The sequence below is a fragment of the Lepisosteus oculatus genome, chromosome 23 (assembly GCF_040954835.1).
Source record: "Lepisosteus oculatus isolate fLepOcu1 chromosome 23, fLepOcu1.hap2, whole genome shotgun sequence".
NCBI classification, from domain to species: Eukaryota; Metazoa; Chordata; class Actinopteri; order Semionotiformes; family Lepisosteidae; genus Lepisosteus; species Lepisosteus oculatus.
In genome coordinates this window covers 2,121,014-2,142,062 of record NC_090718.1, presented here as the reverse complement: position 1 = coordinate 2,142,062, position 21,049 = coordinate 2,121,014, and the positions used below count along the sequence as shown (strand labels likewise).

Here is a 21,049-nt window from a genome sequence, read left to right as displayed (position 1 = left end):
ATAAAGGCGTTTTTATACCTAGAAATCAATAACCTGTCAAGGACCTTGATTTCTTTTAACTGTAATAATCCAGGACAAGAATATACTTCCATCAAATCATGAAATAGTATAATTTACTATAACGAAGTTAAATCATGTTATAGTGTAAAAGGGCGTCCTGTGACTCAGGGGAGGAGTGTTGTGCTGAGGGACCCTGATTCCTGTTTAACTTGACAGCTCGGGGTTAAAAGCTCGTTATACAGTAATATAAATGATAAAATAATGTGAATGAAGAGAATCTTCTAACACCCCCATCACAAGTACAATAAGGAACCCAGTTTGCTCTGCTCGTTTATAATTAAAAGGGGAAATCTACTTGAACGAACTGAACAAATAAAATGATTTTATGAACTGTCTTGCGAGCGCAACAGAAATCGCTCGTCCACACAGCGGCTGTGATCCTGAGCCACAGACATCACTGCTAAAACCTCGGGAAAAACACAGGCTACAACATATTCACAAATATCGGAATTATATGAATAAAAACAGAAATCGCTCTTTTCAAGAGGCTGTGGGTGGCTCTTAAAAGAGCCTTTGTGTTCGGGGTCAGTCGGAGGTCTCTGCCGGGCTGTTTACTTGCTCTTGGCCGGCTTCTCGGTCTTCTTGGGCAGCAGCACCGCCTGGATGTTGGGCAGCACGCCGCCCTGCGCGATGGTCACGCCGCCCAGCAGCTTGTTCAGCTCCTCGTCGTTGCGGACGGCCAGCTGCAGGTGCCGGGGGATGATGCGGGTCTTCTTGTTGTCCCGGGCGGCGTTGCCAGCCAGCTCCAGGATCTCGGCGGTCAGGTACTCCAGCACCGCGGCCAGATACACCGGGGCTCCGGCGCCGACCCGCTCGGCATAGTTTCCCTTGCGCAGCAGCCGGTGGACACGGCCCACAGGGAACTGCAGTCCGGCCCTGGAAGAGCGAGTCTTGGCCTTGGCTCTGGCCTTACCGCCGGTCTTTCCTCTGCCGCTCATCTTGTATTATGTAGCTTGTCCGAAGAAGTCTGACAATACTGACCATAAGCGCTCTGCCGCCCCGCTTTTGAAGACTCGCGGCTGAATTTGATTGGATGGACCGGAACAAGCTCTGCACCCAATCAGAGATCAGTGTTGCCAACCAGCGCTCTCGGTCTCCACCAATCAACAGGCAGGAGGGAAATTCGGACTCTGAACACAGAGCGCGGCTCTGCTGCCGAGCGAGGACAAATATTTGTTTTTCAATTTCAAGCTTATTATCGTTATTCTCATACACAGGTATATGTAATTGTGAAATGCTATTTAGCTAGCTCTCAGACGTTAAGTGGTAAAAAAACAACAATAAAGTTGCATAAGAAACAGAGACAACAGGCCATGTGCAGAACAACAGGCGAATAGCAAAACTACAACAGTTCATGTGCAAAACACTTCGCTTAAACGGTCATTTTTTATGGTTTACAAAATGTATATTTTAGTGAATTTCACCACCGTCTGACTCTCAGTAACCACGCTACCTTGAGTGGAATTAAGCTCCACTCCCATAAGAATCTGGATCACCCGCCTCCGAGGGCTCGATATTGAAAAGTCACCATTGTCGCTATTAGAGTGACACATCTGTCACGTTACGTCTTTTCACATGTCCGCTATAGCTGCGAGACTAGCAGTCACACACTAATGAAAACCTCCGTGCCATGTAACAGTGTAACATTTCACCTCAACTAAATTCATTAAATGAAGAGATGCAAGGAGTCACAGCGCTGTTCAATGGAGACCAGGACGTTTAACAAGAAAGCCTTTTAATTCTACACCTCCTCTGTGCACCCACTCTCTACAATAGTATTAATATTTACATTTGTACATTTTACCCAGCATCGCATTTCAGTATAATTTTGAAAAACTACAACCCAGTCCCTCTCCTTCTGTAAAATAATGATTTCTCCCCCCCATATCGAGCGAACCGGCGCTTTCAAGCGGTGAAAAGGAAAGTCTGCGCTCTCTCTCGGAAGGGCTGGTGGCTCTTAGAAGAGCCTTTGGGTTTGTAGGAAATTAACTCGAGGGTCGATCGCTCACTTCTTCTTGGGAGCCGCTTTCTTAGCTTTGGCCGTCTTGGGTTTGGCCACCTTGGGCTTCGCTGCCTTGGCTTTCTTCGGGCTCTTCGCCTTCTTAGGCGCCGCTGGCTTCTTGGCCTTCTTGGGGCTCTTGGTCGCCTTCTTGGCCGCTGCGGGCTTCGCGGCTTTCTTGGGCGACTTCTTGGCGGCCGCTGGCTTCTTGGTCGCCGCCTTCTTGGGCGACTTCTTGGCGGCCGCTGGCTTCTTAGCCGCTGCGGGTTTCTTGGCCGCCGGCTTCTTGGCTTTGGCGGCGGCTCTCTTCACGGGCTTGGGCTTGGTCTCCGCCTGCTTCTTGTTGAGCTTGAAGGAGCCCGAGGCGCCGGTGCCCTTGGTCTGCACCAGGGTGCCCTTGGTCACCAGGCTCTTGATGGCCAGCTTGACGCGGGAGTTGTTCTTCTCCACGTCGTAGCCGCCGGCCGCCAGGGACTTCTTCAGGGCGGCCAGGGACACGCCGCTCCGCTCCTTGGAGGCGGACACGGCCTGCAGGATGAGCTCTCCCACGCTGGGGCCCGCTTTCTTGGGCTTGGCGGCGCTCTTCTTCTTGGGCGCCTTGGCCGGCGCGGCGGCGGGGGCCGGAGCGACTTCTTCTGCCATCGCTGCGTCTCTGTCTGCTGTCGGACTGTCTGCGGCTCCGCGCGCAGGCGGAACTTCAAGGCCGCATGAGAACCGTGGAGACTCAACCGCTGCTGCTGCTGCAGCTCCGCTCCGCACAGCCCGCTCGCACTTGTGTTTTCTCCCCGCACAAAACTGCCCCGTGATCCTCACAGATACACAGAATCGATTATCAAATACACGAAATACGGAGAAAACCCCCTGGTCTTTAATATGCAGTTGAGTTACAGATTTTTCTGTACGATCATTTTGACAGAATTGCCCAGAGTCCAACAACAGCGCACACGAAAGGCGGTGCTCAACCGGCACTTCATCGCCTATTTCTAAAATAAATGTACGGAAAACGTCAGTAAAGAGAAAAACAAGGTGTAAATAATACAGTCGAGACCGACGGTCATGTAACACAATAAGAATGAATTCTGAAATATTTAAAACGGATGATTTATTTTGCTCTATGTTCAGTGTCATTAACACACTCCCGGACTCGCTGTTTCTAAGAAGGAGACGGACAAGTTTTGTCAAACAAGACAGTTTTATCCCTGTGAAATTCGGAGTATTTCGAGTTTTTTCAGCGATACGCTTTTACAAAATGCTGTACAAGCGTATTCTATGGTTTTGATTATCTCAAATTTTCCAAATCAGTTATTTCAATGGCGATTCTTCAACGGGGCTTTAGTAAAGACGGCGACTCTCTACCGTCAATACCAACATTCCTGAAGCTCTTTCTAAACCTGTTACTTCGGATTGCAGTTCCTCCAGATCCTTCAGCATCGTCCCAGCTTCTCGGGAGGAGACAGTTAGCAGAAAGCCCGTGATATTACTGCTCGTACAAGACGGGCAGAAAAAAAGAATTTCAAAATGCTAAGTTTTATTTTCTTTCATCTGGCTGCTGTGAACGCCCGTCCAATCCCCAGACATTTAAATTAAGAAGTTCGTCTCTGGGGCTCACGGTAGGGCTAATACCAATTCAACAGGAACAGGGCTCTAGGCTGGAGACATGCAGACTCCATACAGAAGGATTCTTCTAGTCGGAATTAAAATCAAGACCTGCAAGGCAGCAGTTTTAGACGCTTTATTTTGAAACCTATCTTGATAATATTCGTCAAATAGAAGACCTACACTAATACTGAATTATCCAAACGGTGTAGAAACACCCAGAGTTCTTGTATTTAGTTAATTGTCAGTTCTGCCATGTGTGTGTGTGGGGGGGGGTATTCTCATTAATTCTTCACTCTTGCTACAGATTAATTTTGTTCTAGACCATTAGTCATAAAACACCAAACTGCTGCTGTGTGAATTCCCTTTTATAGAACAGCAATCGCTCCTTGGCAAAGAAACAGTCTAAATACACCAAACAAGTGTTGTAGTTTTTTAAACAGGAGACACTTCTTTACCCAAAGAGCTGTGGGAGAATGGAGCAAGTTGTCCAGCCATGTTGATCCCCTCGCTACTCTCTACAGACAACAGGGTGAGATCTGGGTCCATTCAAAATAAGAATAAGGTGAATGAATGTAGTTCAGCACCGTATGACAGCGGCTGCCTACAGCCCTCAGATCCCTTTTCTTAAAGCCCTCAGGTCTGGCAGTAGGAGTGTCTGAGCTCTGGATCAGAAGGGGAGCAGCGCTGAGAGAGCTGTGGCCTCCATCCCTCTGCCAGTGGGGAGAGGAGCCCCTGGAGAGCTGAACCTCCTGGAGGACAGGAACAGAAGAGACCAGCTCCTGTCCTCCCTTAGCCCCTGGGAGAGGAGGAACTAAGCAGGGCCAGAAACTCAAGGGCTGTGGTTTCTCACACGGGGACATTTCTGTTTCATTATTACAATAAAAGCTTTTCTTTAGTAATGGGAGTAAACAGCAGGTGTTGGGGTTGGGAGGACAGGGGGTGCTCTGATCCTCAGACAGCGGTCAGCACAGCAACACACGACCGAACTGGGGGGCGTTGGGTCAGGGAGAAGAGGGTCATGCGACCTGCAAGTGAAGCCAGAATGAACTAACGAACCAGCGAGAGGAGGGGTAACAGCTGACTTCTCCCCCAGGCCAGAGCTCAGGGCCTGACCCCATGAAGACAGACCCCAGAGCAGGACCCTGCTGTCTTCCAGCTCGGTGGCTCCTCCCTCAGGGGCACAGGGAGCTGGAGAGACCCCAGGGCTATTGACCTCTGACCCCTGGCAGACTCGGGCCTCACTGCAGCAGAACACAGCCTCTGTGGCGACTGGGGGTCCGAGCTGCACCCCTGGGCAGCCTCTGTCCTCCGACTGTGAGCTGGGAAACTGGCGAAGTCACAGGCGAGATATTTAAAGAGCGACTTGCAGAATTCAATTCAATGCAATTTATTTTGATATAACGCCTTTTACAACAAGGTTGCCCCAAGGCGCTGAACAAAGCAAGTGACCATACAGGTTGTGAATACATCGTGTGAACCACGATGTCCCTCTTGGATCCATAGCAGTGATGCAGCATCCAACTCAAATGGTGCCCAGCCTGGACATGTGGGGAGGAGAATAGGACAGTTTGGTCAGAACAGATGTAGCTACCTGGTGGGCCAACACAGAGACACACAATGGCATGTACAGCAGCACCAGCAGCCATGGTTTCAGCAGGCTATAATTTAAGGTGTGAGCAGGCTAGACTGAAGTAATAGGTCTTCAGTCTGAATTTAAATACTGAGATCGACATTAATAAGTTCCATTAGATAGACAGGTGCCTGACCTCTGAGAGGGGTCTCACACAGCGCTGGGTCACGACGCTGCACAGAGCTGGAGACACGGCTTCACCGGGGAGGAACGTGAAGTCTTACCGAAGGCAGTCAGAGCTGTAACTTCAGAAATCAGGGTGAAGGAAAAGAAAGGATTATGAGCTGATACTGAGGGCAGCATACTGGTAAAGTGGCTAGCATTGCAACCTCACAGCACTGGGGCTCTGGGTTCAATTAGCCCATCTGGCAGTGCTGCAGCTCTGTGCAGTAATGTACTCTACACCCCAGCAGACTGGTATCTGTTGGCTCTGTGCAGTAATGTATACCCCAGCAGACTGGTACCTGTTGGCTCTGTGCAGTAATGTATACCCCAGAGGACTGGTACCTGTTGGCTCTGTGCAGTAATGTACTGTATACCCCAGCAGACTGGTATCTGTTGGCTCTGTGCAGTAATGTATACCCCAGCAGACTGGTACCTGTTGGCTCTGTGCAGTAATGTATACCCCAGAGGACTGGTACCTGTTGGCTCTGTGCAGTAATGTACTGTATACCCCAGCAGACTGGTACCTGTTGGCTCTGTGCAGTAATGTATACCCCAGCAGACTGGTACCTGTTGGCTCTGTGCAGTAATGTATACCCCAGCAGACTGGTACCTGTTGGCTCTGTGCAGTAATGTATACCCAGGAGGGACAACAGTACAGAGGGAAACATTGTGCTTTCAATGCCTGTACTGTATCCCTCAACCCTTCCGAGGCTAACTACAGCACAGAATTCACAAATGGGCACACCTCGAGTTCGTCTCTTCCTCTGCACCATTTCTACAGATTTTAAAACCAGCAAGGCGACAGTAAATTAAATTAGCAAATTAAATTCACTCCTTTAACCTGCGTTCCGTTTACTATTTATTAATGACCCGACACTAAAACAGCAATCAAACAGCACGAAGAAATCATTTAACTCACCAGAGATCCACAGTTGAAATCGTTCATTTTTGTGGACTGCGGTTCTTATGTTAAAGACTTTCGCCTTGTTTTCCAGACAAGCGTGTCCTGATCTTCTCTCTCCTGCTCCCTCTGCTGGACAGTCGTGGTCTCTGCACCCAGGAGCTCTGCCCTGGTTCAGCTGTAACCTTACAAACAGGGAGATACTTTTCTCGGTCCTGTAACTGTTTCTCTGTCAAAGCAACTGCTCTTTCTCACAAGAAGAATTTGAGTATTTAATTCTATCAATGGAAAAAATATTTAAATGCTTTGCAGACCCTTCACACCATAGGGTCAGTTGGACATATTTGTTATTCATCTCGGTTTTCTATAGACTCGTATAATAGTACTACCGAAATTCCACAGAAAACGTCAATATCCTGCATTTTCAAAACGTACTCCATCTCAAGATAAACAGCAATTGAAAAATCAGAGCCATGTTTCGCTTCAAAAAGATCTGAAATGATTGTTTCAGGTCCGTCATGGGGCTCTTGTGGAAGTTCGCCCGATTTAGACTGCCTAAAAACATGCAACCATATAATAACAGGATTTAGACGCAGTTGTACATTTCTAATCGTTAAAAGACTAAAAATAAAAAGGAGAAAACCTGCAAGCGGACCTGGTTGAGACACGATCCCTCCTCTTCTCCGACTCAGAAACATTAACCTCTTCCCTGCCGGAGAGCCGAGAGGCACGAACAGTACTGGTGTTCACGTTATTTGACGTGAAATCCCTATTAATTAGCCATAAATGATACTTCCCGAAAATGCATATTCGGATTGAACCAACAATACGTCCTTCAGACAGCTTGCAATATTGAACGCAAACAGAATCTGCATAAAATACACACGTGAAATGTAGACAGAGCCTGTTCTGTCCAAAACGTTTAATAACCGCAGTTCAAACGCCCTACAGTATTTCGGATAAAGCACTAACATGCACAAACACACAAAAAGAGGTCATGCCTGCTCCTTCTCGACTCTGTGGGTGGCTCTTAAAAGAGCCTTTGGGTTCGCTGATCCGGGACGGGCGGGCCGGGTTTACTTGGAGCTGGTGTACTTGGTGACGGCCTTGGTGCCCTCGGACACGGCGTGCTTGGCCAGCTCTCCGGGCAGCAGCAGGCGCACGGCGGTCTGGATCTCCCGGGAGGTGATGGTGGAGCGCTTGTTGTAGTGCGCCAGGCGGGAGGCCTCGCCGGCGATGCGCTCGAAGATGTCGCTGACGAACGAGTTCATGATGCCCATGGCCTTCGACGAGATGCCGGTGTCCGGGTGCACCTGCTTCAGCACCTTGTACACGTAGATGGCGTAGCTCTCCTTCCTGGTCTTTCTGCGCTTCTTGGTGCCCTTGGCGGCCGTCTTGGTCACGGCTTTCTTGGAGCCCTTCTTGGGAGCGGACTTCGCAGGTTCAGGCATGTCTCCTCTCTAGTTTGCTTTATTGTGCTTCCCCCTTCTTTGGCAGACGCTTTTATACTAGTGGTATGCAAATAAATCACTGGCAAAGCAGAGCTGCTCTCATTGGTTATTCTGGCTCTTTTGCGAGTTTTCAGCTTCTATTGGCTGCCCGTCTGGGCCAATGAGAAGCTCCGCTGAATCTTGGCCTTTGTACCGTAGTCAAGCCGGTCCCAGCCGGTTCCAACCAGTTTTGAGAACAAAGACCTCGTGGCAATCAGGAAAGCAGATATATGTATATCTACGTGTAATGAATGCATCTATCTCGATCTCTATCGTCATTTCTAAAAAAAAGGTTTTACTTACATCGACAACACAAAATTAACTCTTGCTGCATTGCAATTTATGTAATTTAACCCATAACCACCCCCGTCTTCTCCCACTGCATTGGCGCCGGAGATTTTGAATAATAAAATTGCGCAAATGTCTTAATCGGAACTCTTTGCTCTGTGAAAATGGTGAAAACCTACCATGCATTTCCTCCGAATGAACTAGTTAATAGACACATATACAGCGAGCGACGAGGAAGCGGTCTGTAAAGACAGGGAGATACATGATTCTAAATAAAATGCCTTTCTTGTATGAACGCACGAAAATACCAATCCTGCTAAATTGAGTCGGAGCTTATTTCTGCGGGTATCTTACATAAATACGTAAAAACGCAACCTTTTTAATTTCTAATACAATTCCCAAATCACACGGCTCAGTACATAACAGGTACACACAACGGGAATCGATCACTCCTTGAAACGAAAGATTGGGTGGCTCTTAAAAGAGCCTTTGGGTTGATACGTCGGGGTCCGGTCCGGCAGTGAAGCTCCGCTCCTGTTTAGCCGCCGAAGCCGTACAGGGTGCGGCCCTGGCGCTTCAGCGCGTACACCACGTCCATGGCGGTGACGGTCTTCCTCTTGGCGTGCTCGGTGTAGGTGACGGCGTCGCGGATGACGTTCTCCAGGAACACCTTCAGCACCCCGCGGGTCTCCTCGTAGATCAGCCCGGAGATCCGCTTCACTCCCCCACGGCGAGCCAGGCGGCGGATGGCGGGCTTGGTGATTCCCTGGATGTTGTCGCGGAGAACCTTGCGGTGACGCTTAGCGCCTCCTTTCCCGAGTCCCTTTCCGCCTTTGCCTCTTCCAGACATCTTCTAGTTATCAGTTAGTGACACGACACACACTGCTGGGCTGTAGCCGCGGCGCTTCTCTTTTCAAGCCTGAGAGCGGACCTGCTTGAGACAGGAGGCGCGCTGACACACGAGCCCGCCTCCTCTCCGACCGCAGCAGCAGCCCAGACTGCACAGGAACCTCTTCCCTGCCGGAGAGCTCTCCACCACAGCAGCACCGGAGAGGACAGACCTCGAGTATTCAATGTTTATGTCACCAACTGTGTTTATGTTGATGCGACCCGCGGTGCTGTAATATTCTCGTGTAGATTTAGACCAATCTAATTCCCTGCACAACACAAAAACACAGAATTCGGAATGGAAAATGTAGTGTACTACTGTGTATCAGGGCCATGAGCAACTGACAAAAAACATTCATCGTTATAGCAGTACATATTTCGTTCTCCACCCGTTTTGTATCATTGAATAAACAATCCAGCTGTTAAAAAGACCAAAATGTTTTATATAAGGACGTCTTTTAAAACGCTTATAAAGAAATGTTCCACCTAAAGTAACTGTAGAAACGTTCTTAAATCATGTCATTGCAATCTCTATCACATGGACTGTCTGAGGCTCATGGCTAGTTAGCAGTGGTCCTCACAGATCTGTACTGCAGTATAAACGCTTCTTTTGGAGTGAAATGAAGAGCGATGGAGGGACCAGTAAGCGTGCTGTTGCTTAATTGTGAACCGACAGCGAACTCAGAAAATAAACAGTAGTGGAAGGGAGGGGTTTGAATGCCAGTCGTTCTTGTATCATTAAAATAGTCTCATGCATTTAAACACTTTCAAGTATGGATATGAACGCTGAAAAATAGATGTAGAGCAAAATGGGAGACGTGTGTCGCTGGTTTACTGCAGCAGTGCAGTTGTGCAGGGGGGCTTTTACACGAGGGGACAGAAAACCGCTTCTGGGTAGGGATTTCACCTACCAGCTAACCAATCGAGAATTGTGCCTCGTACAGACTATAATGGAATAATGTAACCCTCTCGAGTGTTGTGGTGGCTCTTAAAAGAGCCTTTGTGTTCAGGGGAAAAGATGCTGCAGCAGGCGGTCCGTGTCTAAGCGCGCTCCCCGCGGATGCGGCGGGCCAGCTGGATGTCTTTGGGCATGATGGTCACCCTCTTGGCGTGGATGGCGCACAGGTTGGTGTCCTCGAAGAGCCCCACCAGGTAAGCCTCGCTGGCCTCCTGCAGAGCCATGACGGCGGAGCTCTGGAAGCGCAGGTCGGTCTTGAAGTCCTGGGCGATCTCTCTCACCAGGCGCTGGAAGGGCAGCTTGCGGATCAGCAGCTCGGTGGACTTCTGGTAGCGGCGGATCTCCCGCAGAGCCACGGTGCCGGGCCTGTAGCGGTGGGGCTTCTTCACGCCGCCGGTGGCGGGGGCGCTCTTGCGGGCAGCCTTGGTGGCCAGCTGCTTCCTGGGCGCCTTGCCGCCGGTGGACTTGCGAGCGGTCTGCTTGGTTCTCGCCATCTTCCTCGCTGCTCTTCACAATCAGCACTGTACTGAGAGCTGCAGCCCGCACTCGGGTTTATATGCGCAGGCAGCCCCGTCCTGATTGGCTGAAAGGCCCCGGGAGCCTCTCGCTGATTGGATACTTTGAGAAGGAGCGCGCAGTTCATACACCCTCTCCGATCTTCTTTGTTTGATCAAATCAAAGTATAAAGGCGTTTTTATACCTAGAAATCAATAACCTGTCAAGGACCTTGATTTCTTTTAACTGTAATAATCCAGGACAAGAATATACTTCCATCAAATCATGAAATAGTATAATTTACTATAACGAAGTTAAATCATGTTATAGTGTAAAAGGGCGTCCTGTGACTCAGGGGAGGAGTGTTGTGCTGAGGGACCCTGATTCCTGTTTAACTTGACAGCTCGGGGTTAAAAGCTCGTTATACAGTAATATAAATGATAAAATAATGTGAATGAAGAGAATCTTCTAACACCCCCATCACAAGTACAATAAGGAACCCAGTTTGCTCTGCTCGTTTATAATTAAAAGGGGAAATCTACTTGAACGAACTGAACAAATAAAATGATTTTATGAACTGTCTTGCGAGCGCAACAGAAATCGCTCGTCCACACAGCGGCTGTGATCCTGAGCCACAGACATCACTGCTAAAACCTCGGGAAAAACACAGGCTACAACATATTCACAAATATCGGAATTATATGAATAAAAACAGAAATCGCTCTTTTCAAGAGGCTGTGGGTGGCTCTTAAAAGAGCCTTTGTGTTCGGGGTCAGTCGGAGGTCTCTGCCGGGCTGTTTACTTGCTCTTGGCCGGCTTCTCGGTCTTCTTGGGCAGCAGCACCGCCTGGATGTTGGGCAGCACGCCGCCCTGCGCGATGGTCACGCCGCCCAGCAGCTTGTTCAGCTCCTCGTCGTTGCGGACGGCCAGCTGCAGGTGCCGGGGGATGATGCGGGTCTTCTTGTTGTCCCGGGCGGCGTTGCCAGCCAGCTCCAGGATCTCGGCGGTCAGGTACTCCAGCACCGCGGCCAGATACACCGGGGCTCCGGCGCCGACCCGCTCGGCATAGTTTCCCTTGCGCAGCAGCCGGTGGACACGGCCCACAGGGAACTGCAGTCCGGCCCTGGAAGAGCGAGTCTTGGCCTTGGCTCTGGCCTTACCGCCGGTCTTTCCTCTGCCGCTCATCTTGTATTATGTAGCTTGTCCGAAGAAGTCTGACAATACTGACCATAAGCGCTCTGCCGCCCCGCTTTTGAAGACTCGCGGCTGAATTTGATTGGATGGACCGGAACAAGCTCTGCACCCAATCAGAGATCAGTGTTGCCAACCAGCGCTCTCGGTCTCCACCAATCAACAGGCAGGAGGGAAATTCGGACTCTGAACACAGAGCGCGGCTCTGCTGCCGAGCGAGGACAAATATTTGTTTTTCAATTTCAAGCTTATTATCGTTATTCTCATACACAGGTATATGTAATTGTGAAATGCTATTTAGCTAGCTCTCAGACGTTAAGTGGTAAAAAAACAACAATAAAGTTGCATAAGAAACAGAGACAACAGGCCATGTGCAGAACAACAGGCGAATAGCAAAACTACAACAGTTCATGTGCAAAACACTTCGCTTAAACGGTCATTTTTTATGGTTTACAAAATGTATATTTTAGTGAATTTCACCACCGTCTGACTCTCAGTAACCACGCTACCTTGAGTGGAATTAAGCTCCACTCCCATAAGAATCTGGATCACCCGCCTCCGAGGGCTCGATATTGAAAAGTCACCATTGTCGCTATTAGAGTGACACATCTGTCACGTTACGTCTTTTCACATGTCCGCTATAGCTGCGAGACTAGCAGTCACACACTAATGAAAACCTCCGTGCCATGTAACAGTGTAACATTTCACCTCAACTAAATTCATTAAATGAAGAGATGCAAGGAGTCACAGCGCTGTTCAATGGAGACCAGGACGTTTAACAAGAAAGCCTTTTAATTCTACACCTCCTCTGTGCACCCACTCTCTACAATAGTATTAATATTTACATTTGTACATTTTACCCAGCATCGCATTTCAGTATAATTTTGAAAAACTACAACCCAGTCCCTCTCCTTCTGTAAAATAATGATTTCTCCCCCCCATATCGAGCGAACCGGCGCTTTCAAGCGGTGAAAAGGAAAGTCTGCGCTCTCTCTCGGAAGGGCTGGTGGCTCTTAGAAGAGCCTTTGGGTTTGTAGGAAATTAACTCGAGGGTCGATCGCTCACTTCTTCTTGGGAGCCGCTTTCTTAGCTTTGGCCGTCTTGGGTTTGGCCACCTTGGGCTTCGCTGCCTTGGCTTTCTTCGGGCTCTTCGCCTTCTTAGGCGCCGCTGGCTTCTTGGCCTTCTTGGGGCTCTTGGTCGCCTTCTTGGCCGCTGCGGGCTTCGCGGCTTTCTTGGGCGACTTCTTGGCGGCCGCTGGCTTCTTGGTCGCCGCCTTCTTGGGCGACTTCTTGGCGGCCGCTGGCTTCTTAGCCGCTGCGGGTTTCTTGGCCGCCGGCTTCTTGGCTTTGGCGGCGGCTCTCTTCACGGGCTTGGGCTTGGTCTCCGCCTGCTTCTTGTTGAGCTTGAAGGAGCCCGAGGCGCCGGTGCCCTTGGTCTGCACCAGGGTGCCCTTGGTCACCAGGCTCTTGATGGCCAGCTTGACGCGGGAGTTGTTCTTCTCCACGTCGTAGCCGCCGGCCGCCAGGGACTTCTTCAGGGCGGCCAGGGACACGCCGCTCCGCTCCTTGGAGGCGGACACGGCCTGCAGGATGAGCTCTCCCACGCTGGGGCCCGCTTTCTTGGGCTTGGCGGCGCTCTTCTTCTTGGGCGCCTTGGCCGGCGCGGCGGCGGGGGCCGGAGCGACTTCTTCTGCCATCGCTGCGTCTCTGTCTGCTGTCGGACTGTCTGCGGCTCCGCGCGCAGGCGGAACTTCAAGGCCGCATGAGAACCGTGGAGACTCAACCGCTGCTGCTGCTGCAGCTCCGCTCCGCACAGCCCGCTCGCACTTGTGTTTTCTCCCCGCACAAAACTGCCCCGTGATCCTCACAGATACACAGAATCGATTATCAAATACACGAAATACGGAGAAAACCCCCTGGTCTTTAATATGCAGTTGAGTTACAGATTTTTCTGTACGATCATTTTGACAGAATTGCCCAGAGTCCAACAACAGCGCACACGAAAGGCGGTGCTCAACCGGCACTTCATCGCCTATTTCTAAAATAAATGTACGGAAAACGTCAGTAAAGAGAAAAACAAGGTGTAAATAATACAGTCGAGACCGACGGTCATGTAACACAATAAGAATGAATTCTGAAATATTTAAAACGGATGATTTATTTTGCTCTATGTTCAGTGTCATTAACACACTCCCGGACTCGCTGTTTCTAAGAAGGAGACGGACAAGTTTTGTCAAACAAGACAGTTTTATCCCTGTGAAATTCGGAGTATTTCGAGTTTTTTCAGCGATACGCTTTTACAAAATGCTGTACAAGCGTATTCTATGGTTTTGATTATCTCAAATTTTCCAAATCAGTTATTTCAATGGCGATTCTTCAACGGGGCTTTAGTAAAGACGGCGACTCTCTACCGTCAATACCAACATTCCTGAAGCTCTTTCTAAACCTGTTACTTCGGATTGCAGTTCCTCCAGATCCTTCAGCATCGTCCCAGCTTCTCGGGAGGAGACAGTTAGCAGAAAGCCCGTGATATTACTGCTCGTACAAGACGGGCAGAAAAAAAGAATTTCAAAATGCTAAGTTTTATTTTCTTTCATCTGGCTGCTGTGAACGCCCGTCCAATCCCCAGACATTTAAATTAAGAAGTTCGTCTCTGGGGCTCACGGTAGGGCTAATACCAATTCAACAGGAACAGGGCTCTAGGCTGGAGACATGCAGACTCCATACAGAAGGATTCTTCTAGTCGGAATTAAAATCAAGACCTGCAAGGCAGCAGTTTTAGACGCTTTATTTTGAAACCTATCTTGATAATATTCGTCAAATAGAAGACCTACACTAATACTGAATTATCCAAACGGTGTAGAAACACCCAGAGTTCTTGTATTTAGTTAATTGTCAGTTCTGCCATGTGTGTGTGTGGGGGGGGGTATTCTCATTAATTCTTCACTCTTGCTACAGATTAATTTTGTTCTAGACCATTAGTCATAAAACACCAAACTGCTGCTGTGTGAATTCCCTTTTATAGAACAGCAATCGCTCCTTGGCAAAGAAACAGTCTAAATACACCAAACAAGTGTTGTAGTTTTTTAAACAGGAGACACTTCTTTACCCAAAGAGCTGTGGGAGAATGGAGCAAGTTGTCCAGCCATGTTGATCCCCTCGCTACTCTCTACAGACAACAGGGTGAGATCTGGGTCCATTCAAAATAAGAATAAGGTGAATGAATGTAGTTCAGCACCGTATGACAGCGGCTGCCTACAGCCCTCAGATCCCTTTTCTTAAAGCCCTCAGGTCTGGCAGTAGGAGTGTCTGAGCTCTGGATCAGAAGGGGAGCAGCGCTGAGAGAGCTGTGGCCTCCATCCCTCTGCCAGTGGGGAGAGGAGCCCCTGGAGAGCTGAACCTCCTGGAGGACAGGAACAGAAGAGACCAGCTCCTGTCCTCCCTTAGCCCCTGGGAGAGGAGGAACTAAGCAGGGCCAGAAACTCAAGGGCTGTGGTTTCTCACACGGGGACATTTCTGTTTCATTATTACAATAAAAGCTTTTCTTTAGTAATGGGAGTAAACAGCAGGTGTTGGGGTTGGGAGGACAGGGGGTGCTCTGATCCTCAGACAGCGGTCAGCACAGCAACACACGACCGAACTGGGGGGCGTTGGGTCAGGGAGAAGAGGGTCATGCGACCTGCAAGTGAAGCCAGAATGAACTAACGAACCAGCGAGAGGAGGGGTAACAGCTGACTTCTCCCCCAGGCCAGAGCTCAGGGCCTGACCCCATGAAGACAGACCCCAGAGCAGGACCCTGCTGTCTTCCAGCTCGGTGGCTCCTCCCTCAGGGGCACAGGGAGCTGGAGAGACCCCAGGGCTATTGACCTCTGACCCCTGGCAGACTCGGGCCTCACTGCAGCAGAACACAGCCTCTGTGGCGACTGGGGGTCCGAGCTGCACCCCTGGGCAGCCTCTGTCCTCCGACTGTGAGCTGGGAAACTGGCGAAGTCACAGGCGAGATATTTAAAGAGCGACTTGCAGAATTCAATTCAATGCAATTTATTTTGATATAACGCCTTTTACAACAAGGTTGCCCCAAGGCGCTGAACAAAGCAAGTGACCATACAGGTTGTGAATACATCGTGTGAACCACGATGTCCCTCTTGGATCCATAGCAGTGATGCAGCATCCAACTCAAATGGTGCCCAGCCTGGACATGTGGGGAGGAGAATAGGACAGTTTGGTCAGAACAGATGTAGCTACCTGGTGGGCCAACACAGAGACACACAATGGCATGTACAGCAGCACCAGCAGCCATGGTTTCAGCAGGCTATAATTTAAGGTGTGAGCAGGCTAGACTGAAGTAATAGGTCTTCAGTCTGAATTTAAATACTGAGATCGACATTAATAAGTTCCATTAGATAGACAGGTGCCTGACCTCTGAGAGGGGTCTCACACAGCGCTGGGTCACGACGCTGCACAGAGCTGGAGACACGGCTTCACCGGGGAGGAACGTGAAGTCTTACCGAAGGCAGTCAGAGCTGTAACTTCAGAAATCAGGGTGAAGGAAAAGAAAGGATTATGAGCTGATACTGAGGGCAGCATACTGGTAAAGTGGCTAGCATTGCAACCTCACAGCACTGGGGCTCTGGGTTCAATTAGCCCATCTGGCAGTGCTGCAGCTCTGTGCAGTAATGTACTCTACACCCCAGCAGACTGGTATCTGTTGGCTCTGTGCAGTAATGTATACCCCAGCAGACTGGTACCTGTTGGCTCTGTGCAGTAATGTATACCCCAGAGGACTGGTACCTGTTGGCTCTGTGCAGTAATGTACTGTATACCCCAGCAGACTGGTATCTGTTGGCTCTGTGCAGTAATGTATACCCCAGCAGACTGGTACCTGTTGGCTCTGTGCAGTAATGTATACCCCAGAGGACTGGTACCTGTTGGCTCTGTGCAGTAATGTACTGTATACCCCAGCAGACTGGTACCTGTTGGCTCTGTGCAGTAATGTATACCCCAGCAGACTGGTACCTGTTGGCTCTGTGCAGTAATGTATACCCCAGCAGACTGGTACCTGTTGGCTCTGTGCAGTAATGTATACCCAGGAGGGACAACAGTACAGAGGGAAACATTGTGCTTTCAATGCCTGTACTGTATCCCTCAACCCTTCCGAGGCTAACTACAGCACAGAATTCACAAATGGGCACACCTCGAGTTCGTCTCTTCCTCTGCACCATTTCTACAGATTTTAAAACCAGCAAGGCGACAGTAAATTAAATTAGCAAATTAAATTCACTCCTTTAACCTGCGTTCCGTTTACTATTTATTAATGACCCGACACTAAAACAGCAATCAAACAGCACGAAGAAATCATTTAACTCACCAGAGATCCACAGTTGAAATCGTTCATTTTTGTGGACTGCGGTTCTTATGTTAAAGACTTTCGCCTTGTTTTCCAGACAAGCGTGTCCTGATCTTCTCTCTCCTGCTCCCTCTGCTGGACAGTCGTGGTCTCTGCACCCAGGAGCTCTGCCCTGGTTCAGCTGTAACCTTACAAACAGGGAGATACTTTTCTCGGTCCTGTAACTGTTTCTCTGTCAAAGCAACTGCTCTTTCTCACAAGAAGAATTTGAGTATTTAATTCTATCAATGGAAAAAATATTTAAATGCTTTGCAGACCCTTCACACCATAGGGTCAGTTGGACATATTTGTTATTCATCTCGGTTTTCTATAGACTCGTATAATAGTACTACCGAAATTCCACAGAAAACGTCAATATCCTGCATTTTCAAAACGTACTCCATCTCAAGATAAACAGCAATTGAAAAATCAGAGCCATGTTTCGCTTCAAAAAGATCTGAAATGATTGTTTCAGGTCCGTCATGGGGCTCTTGTGGAAGTTCGCCCGATTTAGACTGCCTAAAAACATGCAACCATATAATAACAGGATTTAGACGCAGTTGTACATTTCTAATCGTTAAAAGACTAAAAATAAAAAGGAGAAAACCTGCAAGCGGACCTGGTTGAGACACGATCCCTCCTCTTCTCCGACTCAGAAACATTAACCTCTTCCCTGCCGGAGAGCCGAGAGGCACGAACAGTACTGGTGTTCACGTTATTTGACGTGAAATCCCTATTAATTAGCCATAAATGATACTTCCCGAAAATGCATATTCGGATTGAACCAACAATACGTCCTTCAGACAGCTTGCAATATTGAACGCAAACAGAATCTGCATAAAATACACACGTGAAATGTAGACAGAGCCTGTTCTGTCCAAAACGTTTAATAACCGCAGTTCAAACGCCCTACAGTATTTCGGATAAAGCACTAACATGCACAAACACACAAAAAGAGGTCATGCCTGCTCCTTCTCGACTCTGTGGGTGGCTCTTAAAAGAGCCTTTGGGTTCGCTGATCCGGGACGGGCGGGCCGGGTTTACTTGGAGCTGGTGTACTTGGTGACGGCCTTGGTGCCCTCGGACACGGCGTGCTTGGCCAGCTCTCCGGGCAGCAGCAGGCGCACGGCGGTCTGGATCTCCCGGGAGGTGATGGTGGAGCGCTTGTTGTAGTGCGCCAGGCGGGAGGCCTCGCCGGCGATGCGCTCGAAGATGTCGCTGACGAACGAGTTCATGATGCCCATGGCCTTCGACGAGATGCCGGTGTCCGGGTGCACCTGCTTCAGCACCTTGTACACGTAGATGGCGTAGCTCTCCTTCCTGGTCTTTCTGCGCTTCTTGGTGCCCTTGGCGGCCGTCTTGGTCACGGCTTTCTTGGAGCCCTTCTTGGGAGCGGACTTCGCAGGTTCAGGCATGTCTCCTCTCTAGTTTGCTTTATTGTGCTTCCCCCTTCTTTGGCAGACGCTTTTATACTAGTGGTATGCAAATAAATCACTGGCAAAGCAGAGCTGCTCTCATTGGTTATTCTGGCTCTTTTGCGAGTTTTCAGCTTCTATTGGCTGCCCGTCTGGGCCAATGAGAAGCTCCGCTGAATCTTGGCCTTTGTACCGTAGTCAAGCCGGTCCCAGCCGGTTCCAACCAGTTTTGAGAACAAAGACCTCGTGGCAATCAGGAAAGCAGATATATGTATATCTACGTGTAATGAATGCATCTATCTCGATCTCTATCGTCATTTCTAAAAAAAAGGTTTTACTTACATCGACAACACAAAATTAACTCTTGCTGCATTGCAATTTATGTAATTTAACCCATAACCACCCCCGTCTTCTCCCACTGCATTGGCGCCGGAGATTTTGAATAATAAAATTGCGCAAATGTCTTAATCGGAACTCTTTGCTCTGTGAAAATGGTGAAAACCTACCATGCATTTCCTCCGAATGAACTAGTTAATAGACACATATACAGCGAGCGACGAGGAAGCGGTCTGTAAAGACAGGGAGATACATGATTCTAAATAAAATGCCTTTCTTGTATGAACGCACGAAAATACCAATCCTGCTAAATTGAGTCGGAGCTTATTTCTGCGGGTATCTTACATAAATACGTAAAAACGCAACCTTTTTAATTTCTAATACAATTCCCAAATCACACGGCTCAGTACATAACAGGTACACACAACGGGAATCGATCACTCCTTGAAACGAAAGATTGGGTGGCTCTTAAAAGAGCCTTTGGGTTTATACGTCGGGGTCCGGTCCGGCAGTGAAGCTCCGCTCCTGTTTAGCCGCCGAAGCCGTACAGGGTGCGGCCCTGGCGCTTCAGCGCGTACACCACGTCCATGGCGGTGACGGTCTTCCTCTTGGCGTGCTCGGTGTAGGTGACGGCGTCGCGGATGACGTTCTCCAGGAACACCTTCAGCACCCCGCGGGTCTCCTCGTAGATCAGCCCGGAGATCCGCTTCACTCCCCCACGGCGAGCCAGGCGGCGGATGGCGGGCTTGGTGATTCCCTGGATGTTGTCGCGGAGAACCTTGCGGTGACGCTTAGCGCCTCCTTTCCCGAGTCCCTTTCCGCCTTTGCCTCTTCCAGACATCTTCTCTATAATTCAGATACAGAACAATTGCTCTCCAGCTTCCCCGTGCCCGCTCTATATTCCCTGCAGGCGGACCTTGTTGAAACCAGACGAGGTCTGGTCGCCTCCCACGCGCTTGTACAGATACGTCGCACGTTAACCTCTTCACTGCCGCAAGCGTTCCATAGAAGCGGCATCTGTGCTTTGACCGCATTTAAAGCGACTTTCATCTTAATAAAGGATAACAAAGGATAGCTAACAGAGAATAAACTACGATTCGAATTTATTTATTCCGAAACCAACGGGGAGCTCATGAGAGAAACAAATGCTGCATGGGATCACATTGGAATGAGAGTGTTAGCGTGCTGTGCTCATATCTTTATTTTCTTCCTGACGTCACAGTTGTTTTATGTCTTTATCAGGGCATCTGATACCATAATAGTAAACCAAGAGTTTGGGCTAATCGGTTGAATTTCTCGTAACGTAGAACTGACTTCGTGCGAGCGGGCTGGCTTCCCCCGCCCCCGCCGCCACCGACTTGTTCTTCCGGGTCGTTTGATGTAGTTTCACATTGCAAGATACGGAAAAAACGTTTTTTTATAATTAACCTGTTTGTAATACTGGGTCGATATGATGTCCACAAAGCATAATGGTCTAATGGTACTCCCAAGGAGCATGTGAAGGTTTATTCCCTGCTGAAGAGAGAAGAAAAACACGTTTCAGCTGTGGAGCTCCCTTCTTTAATGCTTGTAAGGAGGCTTAAACTCCATCACTATCACTTAAACCCCATTAAAAACTTGAAACGTAAGACAAAAAAAACAATCATTGTTGTTCTTTTCTCCTTTGTATTGGTTGATGTCCAATAAAAAAAAAGGAAAAAAGACTGATCTCACGTGCCAGTCCATCACAGGAATTGAACCAGGGCTGCAACATGCCATCCCCACTAAATAAGTGCATCACAAAATTAAAAATGGCAAAATACTTCCCACAAGGAGGTATAAACAGGGCAGAGTACAAGTGGGCCTGATACACATTTTCAAAACCCTCAAAGGCACAGTCATCGCCCTGGACTTCAGAAAAAACAGTTTAACACGAACCAGGGGGCAGAAGTGGCAACGACAGCAAACTGGAGTCAGAACTGAGGACAGGAGGTGTCTCGACACCGAGAGGTGTGGGAGAGTGGAACGAGCTCCCCAGCCATGTTGTTAAAGCTGATCCTCTGGCTTCTTGCAAGAGACTTCTGGAGGAGATCTTCCGAGCAGGACAAGAGGCCCTACTCTACACAAAGGGCTGTGGGAGAGTGGAGCAAGCTGCCCAGCCATGTTGTTCAAGATGATCCCCCGGCGTCTTTCAGGAAACAAGTGGATGAAATCCACTTTGCTACTGACTACCAAATGGGCCAGATGGCTTCTTCTCATTTTTAACTGC

The 21,049-nt window shown here is 49.1% G+C and overlaps 7 protein-coding genes across 7 annotated transcripts; all 7 read right to left on the bottom strand.

Annotated features, from left to right (window-relative positions):
• Positions 1-554: 554 nt before the first annotated feature.
• On the bottom strand, positions 555-11,687 carry LOC138224648 (histone H2AX-like). The gene is made up of 3 exons (XM_069182624.1): positions 11,276-11,687; positions 10,401-10,419; positions 555-998 (listed from the first exon to the last, which is right to left on the bottom strand). The coding sequence occupies exons 1-3, from the start codon at positions 11,656-11,658 to the stop codon at positions 612-614; spliced, it is 789 nt and encodes a 262-aa protein (XP_069038725.1). The 5' UTR covers positions 11,659-11,687; the 3' UTR covers positions 555-611.
• On the bottom strand, positions 1,800-2,823 carry LOC138224646 (histone H1-like). Its single transcript, XM_069182622.1, has one exon. The coding sequence runs from the start codon at positions 2,699-2,701 to the stop codon at positions 2,066-2,068; it is 636 nt and encodes a 211-aa protein (XP_069038723.1). The 5' UTR covers positions 2,702-2,823; the 3' UTR covers positions 1,800-2,065.
• On the bottom strand, positions 7,337-8,379 carry LOC138224838 (histone H2B 1/2-like). Its single transcript, XM_069182944.1, has one exon. The coding sequence runs from the start codon at positions 7,803-7,805 to the stop codon at positions 7,431-7,433; it is 375 nt and encodes a 124-aa protein (XP_069039045.1). The 5' UTR covers positions 7,806-8,379; the 3' UTR covers positions 7,337-7,430.
• LOC138224839 (histone H4) lies at positions 8,479-9,026 on the bottom strand. The gene has a single exon (XM_069182945.1). It carries the CDS (start codon positions 8,980-8,982, stop codon positions 8,671-8,673), a length of 312 nt encoding a protein of 103 aa, XP_069039046.1. The 5' UTR covers positions 8,983-9,026; the 3' UTR covers positions 8,479-8,670.
• Positions 11,688-12,459: 772 nt separating the features above from the next.
• Positions 12,460-13,483, bottom strand: LOC138224645 (histone H1-like). Its single transcript, XM_069182621.1, has one exon. The coding sequence runs from the start codon at positions 13,359-13,361 to the stop codon at positions 12,726-12,728; it is 636 nt and encodes a 211-aa protein (XP_069038722.1). The 5' UTR covers positions 13,362-13,483; the 3' UTR covers positions 12,460-12,725.
• Positions 13,484-17,996: 4,513 nt separating this feature from the next.
• Positions 17,997-19,039, bottom strand: LOC138224783 (histone H2B 1/2-like). Its single transcript, XM_069182837.1, has one exon. The coding sequence runs from the start codon at positions 18,463-18,465 to the stop codon at positions 18,091-18,093; it is 375 nt and encodes a 124-aa protein (XP_069038938.1). The 5' UTR covers positions 18,466-19,039; the 3' UTR covers positions 17,997-18,090.
• A 99-nt stretch (positions 19,040-19,138) lies between these two features.
• On the bottom strand, positions 19,139-19,721 carry LOC138224784 (histone H4). Its single transcript, XM_069182838.1, has one exon. The coding sequence runs from the start codon at positions 19,640-19,642 to the stop codon at positions 19,331-19,333; it is 312 nt and encodes a 103-aa protein (XP_069038939.1). The 5' UTR covers positions 19,643-19,721; the 3' UTR covers positions 19,139-19,330.
• Positions 19,722-21,049: the final 1,328 nt, after the last annotated feature.